Source organism: Myotis brandtii, unplaced genomic scaffold, assembly GCF_000412655.1.
Source record: "Myotis brandtii unplaced genomic scaffold, ASM41265v1 scaffold547, whole genome shotgun sequence".
Classification (NCBI taxonomy): Eukaryota; Metazoa; Chordata; class Mammalia; order Chiroptera; family Vespertilionidae; genus Myotis; species Myotis brandtii.
In genome coordinates this window covers 268,215-277,750 of record NW_005370024.1, presented here as the reverse complement: position 1 = coordinate 277,750, position 9,536 = coordinate 268,215, and the positions used below count along the sequence as shown (strand labels likewise).

The window sequence follows — 9,536 nt, the reverse complement described above, 5'->3', positions numbered from 1 at the left end:
CCGCATGCCGGGGGGCACAGCCTCAGGTCCCTCGGCCTGGTGCTGGGGCAGGGGCGCATGCTCAGGTCCTCAGTCTGGGGCGCGGGTTGCAGCCTCAGCCCAGAACCGGGTCCAGGGGGCTGCGCCCTGAGTTCCCCCATCAAGCACTGCCAGGCGAGGGGCGCGGCCTCAGATCTCCTGGCCCAGAGGTGGGGCGGGGGTGTGTGGCCTGAAGTCCCCCAGCCTGGTGCTGGGGCAAGGGGAGCAGCCTGAGGTCCCCTGTCAAGCCCCACCAGCCGGGGGACGCAGCCTCAGGTCCCTGCTGATTGCTCATTAAGGCTCGTTATGGGAACTCGGCCTCCACTGTGTGAGCAGCCATCTTGCGTTACTGAATCCCTGCCTCCCCTGTGGGCGCAGCCATCTTGATCATTATGGCATGACAGTCAATTTGCATATTCCTTCTTTATTAGATAAGATATCACATTTTCCTTATATTTGTCTTTTTATCCTTTTAGTCTCAAAAGCGTTTTTTCCCAAATATAGTTTTTCTGTGTAGTCTGTATCATGATTTTGCTTTCAAATCATTGTTCTATCCGATACAAAAAGCTCTTTATTTTTGAGAATCGTGGAATTTTTAGTATGCTATGAGCATGTAGACAGCTACAGTGGGGCCTTGACTTACCAGTGTCCTGACTAACGAGTTTTTCGAGATACGAGCCGTCTCTCGGCTGATTTTTTGCTTTGAGTTGCGAGCTAAAATTCGGGTTACAAGCCAGCTTCAGATACCCCACCGCTAGTTGGCGCAGCGAACGTCACAGTGAACGCCATAACATCAGCCCAGCATTCAATTCATTGTGGTGGTGAAAATTGATTTGACATACGAGTAATTTGAGTTACGAGCTCCGTCACGGAACAAATTAAACTCGTAAGTCAAGGCCCCACTGTAATTACCTTTCTTTTTTTTTTTAAGTAGAGCTAAATGGTTTTGTTTTTTTACTTTTTTTTCTTTATTGATTAAGGTATTACATATGGGTTCTTATCCTCCCATTGTCCCCCCACCCCACCCCCCTCATGCTCTCACCCCCCTGGTGTCTGTGTCCATTGGTTAGGCTTATATGCATGCATACAAGTCCTTTGGTTGATCTCTCCCCCTCTCCGCGCTCCCCTACCTTCCCTCTGAGGTTTGACAGTCTGATCCATGCTTCTCTGTCTCTGGATGTTTTTGTTCATCAGTTTATGTTGTTCATTGTATTCCACAAATGAGTGAAATCATGTGGTATTTATCTTTCTCTGACAGGCTTATTTCGCTTAGCATAATGCTCTCCAGTTCCATCCATGCTGTTGCAAATGGTAAGAATGCCTTCGTTTTTACAGCAGCATAGTATTCCATTGTGTAGATGTACCACAGTTTTTTAATCCATTCATCTGCTGATGGGCACTTAAGCTGTTTCCAAATCTTAGCTATGGTAAATTATGCTTCTATGAACATAGGGGTGCATATATCCTTTCTGATCAGTGTTTCTAGTTTCTTGGGATATATTCCTAGAAATGGGATTACTGGGTCAAATGGGAGTTCCACTTTTAGGTTTTTTGAGGAAACTCCATACTGTTCTCCACAGTGGCTGCACCAATCTGCATTCCCACCAGCAGTGCACAGGGGTTCCTTTTTCTTCACATCCTCGCCAGCACTTGTCATTTGTTGATTTGTTGATGATAGCCATTCTGACAGGTATGAGATGGGACTGCATTGTCATTTTGATTTGCATCTCTCGGATGATTAGTGACTTTTAGCATGTTTTCATTTGTCTAATTACCTTTACCTATTAAATTTACTGATGACTTTGACACCTGAGTTTTAGTTTTCCATCTTTACTCTAAACCCTGACCATTATTCATGATTGACTTTAGTTTGCTTGTTTCTTTTTTAAGGATGAACCCATCAAGTCATCTACTCACCTTCACCTTTCTCTGCTGCAGAAACTGTTATGCCTTTCCTTTAAAAAAAAAAAAATTTAGCAAGGTTTATTAAGATTTAATTTACAGAATACAGTTCTATGAGTTTTAACACACAAACAGTTGGATAACCAACTTCTCAATAAACAAGATATAAAACAGTTCCATTATCCCTAAAAGTTGTTTTGTGATTCTTCATAGTTATTTCCTTACCTAGGTAACATGGCACTAGCAACCATTGGTCTGCTCTGACTCTGTAGTTATGCTTTTCCCAGAGAATAATAAGTGAAATCATAAAGTATATGCTGAGTCTGTTTTTTTTTTCATTTAACAATATGCATTTGAAATATATCCATGTTGTGTTGCATGTATCAGTAGTTTGTTCCTTTGGCTATGTAGTATTCCATTGTACCAGTTTGTTTTTTCATTCAATGGTTGAAGGACATTGGATTGTTTCCAGTTTGGAGTAAATGTGAATGAAACTCTGAATACCTGTGTACAGGGGTTTGTGTAAGTGTAGTTTCCATTTCTGTTTGGTAAATATTTAGGAGTGGGATTGTTTGATCGTGTGGTAGTGCGTGTTTAAATTACTAGAAATTGTCAAACTTTTCTAAAATGGTTGTGTCATTTTGCATTCCACCAGCAATTTATGAGAAATCCAATTTAGTAAACTTATATAGGATGAGGCTATATATTTTGTTCGATATACAATATAATGACATCCTAAAATAGTTTGTTTGCATTGTTAATTTTTGGAGTCCATGATCACAGCAAAATAGAATTAGATTATCTTAGTAATAGAAAGAGATTTGGGGCTTGTTCGCTCTGAGGTTTTACCCAGTAGGAAAGTCTTTTCGATAGTGTTCTTGAAAGTGCTCTCTGGTTCTAGTTCATTCACTTTTCTGCCTGAAATGTCCACTCATGAGAACTAGTACTGAATCATTTCACAAAGATTTTATTAAGTGCATATTTCCTAAGTTCTATGATAACTACTTTGTCAAATCTAAGACATCATAAGTTACTAGGGGTCCAGTGCACAAGTGCATGCACCTGAAAGGAACTGTGGACCATGAGGCTGTGGTAGGCACAGGGGCGGGTCTCAGCCCATTCTCTGCGCCCCCACTAGGCCCCTCCTGCCGTGGCCCCCGGTCACCTGTCTGCCCACAGCCCCACTCCCACCGCCACCACTCCCACACGCTGATGGCACTGGCCCTGGTCATACCTGCTGAAGGCACTAAGCAGTTGGGGCCGGCGCCAGCAGCAGGTGCAAATGGCAAAAAAATTTAGTATACTGATCAAAATTGTAAATGAAGTTTGTTTTGGCTCAATGGTAAAATTTGATTTTTGTCATTTTATACATTACATTCCCTGTAAAGGGAATTTAAAGAGGACTTAAAAGGGTTCCGGTGCCTGTTGCTTATGATATAGGCATTCTAGAACTCAAGGGGGAGGTGGAGAAGCCCTGAGGGGCGATTGGTGCCGGCAGCTGCCACTCACTCCTGCTGATGGCACCGAGCGATCGGGACCTGCGCTGGGCGCTGGCAGTGGTTGTGAGCGACAGCTCTGTCGCCAGTAGTGGGTACAAGCGCCGGGCGGGACCATGGAGCACGGGAGTAAAGAATTTTCAGTAACCACCAGAGGCTCGCCCTCTGCCTTGGTCTGGCGCCCCTACTCACCTGCTCCACCATCCCGCCGCAGCTGACAGCCACATGTTCTGCACACACCCCCTGGTGTCATAGGTTTACTGCTTGCTTGGAAACCTAGAGCACTAGGAGAGAACATTTTTGTAGGCATGTGAAAGTTTATAGTACAGTTCATTTACAAAATGGGTAATGCTAGAATAGAGTTTCTAGTTTGATTTTGATTGAATTATTTCTGTATCTTGTCACTTTTCAATGCTAACTCTTTTACCTTCTGCCCTACTCTGGTACCTTTCTTTCTATTAAGACCAAAGTCCTATCTAGTAGACTTAAAGGCCCTTCTCTCTGTGTACGTAAGTCTTTTGAGTTGAGGTAGTTACAGTGATAGTTGGTGTAGTCAGAAGTTTTCTGCTCATTCTTTGTTAATGTTGAGGAGGATGATTGAGCTATGAATCATAGAGCTGACAGTGTTTATGCAAGATCATTTGTCCCAACCACCCATCTTCAATCAGATGAATGATATCCATGCAGAACATGACAATAAGGATCAAGATCCCAAAATATACCCATTCCAATATTTTATTCTTATGGCTAAGATCTTTATCTTCTATCTTTTAAACTTTCAACATCTCTCACTGTGTCATAGCTTAACACTGAATTAAATATTTTTACCTGTTATAAGCAAAACTGACTATAGTTTCACCTTTTTCTCTGAGCTTATAAATAAAGGAAAAATCTAAGAAATAAGAGTTTAACCTATGCTTGGTATTTCTTCAGCCTGCTGTTTTTCATTCATGTCAGAAGGCAGCATTATACTTAATTGCTTTCTGATAACCCAAAGTCCAGCTTGTGATTTTTAGCCTCTTGCTTTCATTTATTTACATATATAGTTCTGAATATATGTATGAATTTATATTCCTTCAGAAATTAGTTATTATACAAAGGGCAGAATGTTCTAAGGAAATAAATACATGTATTTTATTTTTTGACAGTTATTTCTTTTGTGTACAAATAACACATGTTCATTTTAGGAAATTAGAAAATATAAATGAGCCCAAAAGTAAAAAATTAGTCATGACCCACAAGATAACCTTTAACATTTTTATAATTAAGTTTAAAATATGTTTGTATGTATTTATTGTTTTATTAAAGTAGCATATACTGTCCATATAGTATATAGCTTTTGTACCTACTATGTTTGTTCACTAGTATATGAACATCGATGTGAAAGAGAAACATCACTTGATTGCCCCACATAGGCGCCCCTACAGGGATCAAACCCACAGCCTAGTTATGTGTCCCAACCTGGAATTGAACTGCAGCCTTTTTGGTGCCCTGGACGATGTTCCAACCAACTGAGCCACCTGGCCGGGGCCATCATACTTTTCATAGCAAGAATTTCTCCCCACTGGCACTCATTTACTCATTTTGGTAATTGAGGTTCAAGATGCTACTTTTTATAAGCTAACATATGTTGTTAACAAATATAAACAGAATTATACATCTTTTCTAGTTATTCTTCTCCTCTCTACAAAATGATTACAAAAGAAATCTGCCCGTAATAATTTAACCTGGGAATATTTCTAAGTGACAAAAATGTTTACCTGTTTTAGTAGTGAACATTTACATTTGAATATTTCTTTATAATCATGTAATTTCTGATAGTTATTATATGACTGTTTATTATGTTATGTATTTCCTAGTTCAAATTAATTCAACTAAAGGAAAAATGACACCTTATAGTATGTTAAGTTTATAATTTGCTGATTCCTATAGAGTTTATGGTTTTTTGTTATTGTAAAATTAAGCTTTCTTTCATAGTTAATATTCTTTCTTTCTTTAATACAGGTTTTGAGAGTATTTTAGAAGGGCTTTATGGACCACGGCTACGAAGACACCTCAGTTTATTTGAAGGTAACATTTTATTTCAAAATTTTAACCTTCTGTCCCATTTAACAAATGAGAAATGGTTGTTCTACACTAACTTTATACTAAACATGAATTTGTGTTATTGTTTAATTAAAAATATTTTAAATGAATACATAAAGTGATCCAAATATTCCTATTATTACATGATGTTATAATCTTTAAAAAATTTAGATACTGATTCAAAATTGTAAATGAAGTTTGTTTTGGCTCAGTGGTAAAATTTGATTTTTGTCATTTTATACATTACATTCCCTGACTTCTTCTTAAAGAGGACTTAAAAGGGTTCAGTTGCCTGTTGCTTATGATATAGGCATTCTAGAACTCGGATTGTCACTCTGAGAAATCCTGCCATATGTGTTCAGAGTTTTCTATTTATGTGTAGCCTCCTCTATTATAACCCACCCTTCCAAATGTTGTTGCATAAATCCTGGTATAAGATTTTGATCTGCATTATAATTGCTGTGGTAGCATAGTTTAGCTGTTTTACTGCTTGCTTGGAAACCTAGAGCACTAGGAGAGAACATTTTTGTAGGCATGTGAAATTTTATAGTACAGTTCATTTACAAAATGGGTAATGCTAGAATAGATTTTCTAGTTTGATTTTGATTGAATTTTTCTGTATCTTGTCACTTTTCAATGGTAACTCTTTTACCTTCTGCCCTACTCTGGTACCTTCCTTTCTATTAAGACCAAAGTCCTATCTAGTAGACTTAAAGGCCCTTCTCTCTGTGTACGTAAGTCTTTTGAGTTGAGGTAGTTACAGTGATAGTTGGTGTAGTCAGAAGTTTTCTGCTCATTCTTTGTTAATGTTGAGGAGGATGATTGAGCTATGAATCATAGAGCTGACAGTGTTTATGCAAGATCATTTGTCCCAACCACCCATCTTCAATCAGATGAATGATATCCATGCAGAACATGACGATAAGGATCAAGATTCCAAAATATTCCCATTCCAATATTTTATCATTCTTATGGCTAAGATCTTTATCTTCTCTTTTAAACTTTCAACATCTCTCACTGTGTCATAGCTTAACACTGAATTAAATATTTTTACCGCCCTGACCGGTTTGGCTCAGTGGATAGAGCGTCGGCCTGCGGACTGAAGGACCCATCTTCAATCAGATGAATGATATCCATGCAGAACATGACGATAAGGATCAAGATTCCAAAATATTCCCATTCCAATATTTTATCATTCTTATGGCTAAGATCTTTATCTTCTCTTTTAAACTTTCAACATCTCTCACTGTGTCATAGCTTAACACTGAATTAAATATTTTTACCTGTTATAAGCAAAACTGACTATAGTTTCACCTTTTTCTCTGAGCTTATAAATAAAGGAAAAATCTAAGAAATAAGAGTTTAACCTATGCTTGGTATTTCTTCAGCCTGCTGTTTTTCATTCATGTCAGAAGGCAGCATTATACTTAATTGCTTTCTGATAACCCAAAGTCCAGCTTGTGATTTTTAGCCTCTTGCTTTCATTTATTTACATATATAGTTCTGAATACATGTATGAATTTATGTTCCTTCAGAAATTAGTTATTATACAAAGGACAGAATGTCCTAAGGAAATAAATACATGTATTTTATTTTTTGACGATTATTTCTTTTGTGTACAAATAACACATGTTCATTTTAGGAAATTAGAAAATATAAATGAGCCCAAAAGTAAAAAATTAGTCCATGACACACAGATAACCTTTAACATTTTTATAATTAAGTTTAAAATATGTTTGTATGTATTTATTTTTTTATTAAAGTAGTATATACTGTCCACATAGTATATAGTTTTTGTACCTACTATGTTTGTTCACTAGTATATCATTTGGGTATATAAAGTTCTTGGTCATTATTCTAAATGGCTGCACAATATTACATTTTGGATCTATTAAGACAAATTTAACTTATTAATTGATTTCATACCCCACTGCTGTATATCTTATTCCATTTATTTTTTAATTCCAATAGATTTTGTACTTTATTTCCACTTCTGTGCCTTTTTTTCCCCCCTTGGTAGGGTATTTATAAAATTAGCTAAGCTTTGGAACTCAATCTTTTTCTCTTATATAGGCACATAATTTCATTGCCCTTTCTCATCCCTAATGTTCTCGCTTTTTTCCAAATTTCATAGGAAAATTCTCTTTCCTTGCTTTTTTTTTTAATTAAAAAGACTTTTAATTAGTTGTTGCTTAAGTATGATTGCACTAATCCTATGTAATAAAAGCCTAATATGCAAATTGTCCCCTCGGGCAGTCATTCCATGGGGAGTTCTACCACTCAGTATGACATGTGCTGACCACCAGGGGGCGATGCAGAACATGGTGGGCTTTGGCGACGAGGTGCTGGCGGCAGGCGTTCAGGTGCAGGGTGCCTGTGAGGATCCCGCCCCACACCTGCACAGCCTCCTGTGGGTGAGCTGGGCTGCAGCTGCTGGGACTGCAGGGGCCGATCGGGCTCCCCATGGGTTTGTGCAGGAGCCGGTCTGCAAAGCTGGCCAGGAGAGAGCGCTGCCCGCCTGGCTTTTGTATAGCGCTGCTGGGCAGCCCCAAGGCCCACACTGCGCCCCGGCCCACACTGCGCCCCGGCCCACGTCCTCTGGCCACGCTCACCTCATCTCCCCATGGGAACTTGGGCACCGTGACTCAGGTGGAGGGGGGCGCGCGGGGCTCAGGGGTTGCCCAGGGCCCAGAGGTCAGTTGTGACCTGCCCTTCCATGCCAGGCACTTGTGCTTCGATCGCCAGCCAGGCCTAGGGACTGTACCCGTGCATGAATTTCGTTATTGTAATAAATCTGTATCTGTGTAAGGATGAAGACAGCTATGTTTTTGAGGAAAATTTAAACAGTATTATCAAAGTGTAGAGCCTTTTGAAAAGCCATGTAGAAGCTATCTATTACAGCTCCAACTTCTTATCCTCTTTTAAATAAGTGTGCTTTCTTTGTTGTTACCATTGTTAAAAATGGTTTCATTTTTAGATGCTAGAACTACAAGTATAGGTATTTCTCACTATACATATCTGTATGCAGGAATCATATAGATTAGTGTATGTTTCTAAATCATTGGACATCTGAACCCTTCTTACTTCAAAACTCAGGAACCAAGTAAACTGGATAGCAAAGGATTCTTTTATATTACTCTAAATTTTTTATAAAATTAAATGGAAGAAACTGCCAGACTATCTTCAAAAGTGGCCATAATATTTTGCGTTCCCACCATTTCTTTTAGCTCTATGTCCTCACCAGCATTTGATGTCAGTGTATTGGACTTTAACCATACTGTTAGGTGTGTAGTGGTTTCTTATCTTAATTTGCAATTCGCTAATGGAATATGATGTTGAGTGCCTTTTCATTTGTTTAATTTGTTCTCTGCATATGTCTTGGGTGAGGTATCTATTCAGACAGGTTTTGCTATTTGGGTAATGATGGAATCAGAGTGTGTGAGGAAATATTTCCTTTTTCTGGAGCAGATTGTAGAGAAACCATCTGGGCTAGAGCTTTCTGTTTTGAGAGGTTATTAATTATTGATTTTAAATTTTTAATAGAAATGACCTGTTGAGGTTCTTTATTTTTTCTTGTGTGAAATCTGGTATACTGTGTCTTTTAAGTAATTCATCCATTTCATCTAAAGTTATAAAATTTGTGGACAACTAATGTTGTTCACAATATTCTTTTAATATTCATAGGACCAATAGTGATGGCCCATCATTTATTTCCCATTGTTTTCTCTCTTTTTTTTTTCTTGCTTATTCTGGCTAGAGATTTATCCCCAATTTTATTGATCTTCTCAAATAATCGGCTGCTTCTAATTTTTAAAAAGGCATAGATAAATTGGAAGGACATATTGCAAGTGTTAATCATTATCTCTGGCTGGTGGGATTCAGAATAGTTTTTCTTTTTTGGACTTTTCAATATGGTTAATATGTAGTTTCATAATGGAAAATTATTTTATTTTATCTTATTTTTTTACAGGCTAAATTATTTAAATTCTTTTTTTTAAATATATTTTTTATTAATGATAGTATTACAGATATCTC

At 38.1% G+C, this 9,536-nt stretch overlaps 1 protein-coding gene across 2 annotated transcripts in view; it reads left to right on the top strand.

Moving 5' to 3' along the window:
* The window catches only part of LOC102248072 (ligand-dependent nuclear receptor corepressor-like protein), a 113,628-nt gene that overhangs the window by 4,476 nt on the left and 99,616 nt on the right, over positions 1-9,536 (top strand). The window contains exons 2-4 of one of the 2 annotated variants that reach the window (XM_014549307.1): positions 1,277-1,329; positions 5,421-5,486; positions 8,729-8,785. In XM_014549307.1, coding sequence (XP_014404793.1) covers positions 1,277-1,329; positions 5,421-5,486; positions 8,729-8,785 — 176 coding nt within the window. The remainder of the gene's footprint in view (positions 1-1,276; positions 1,330-5,420; positions 5,487-8,728; positions 8,786-9,536) is intronic. The other variant, XM_005878121.2, reaches the window with a different exon arrangement.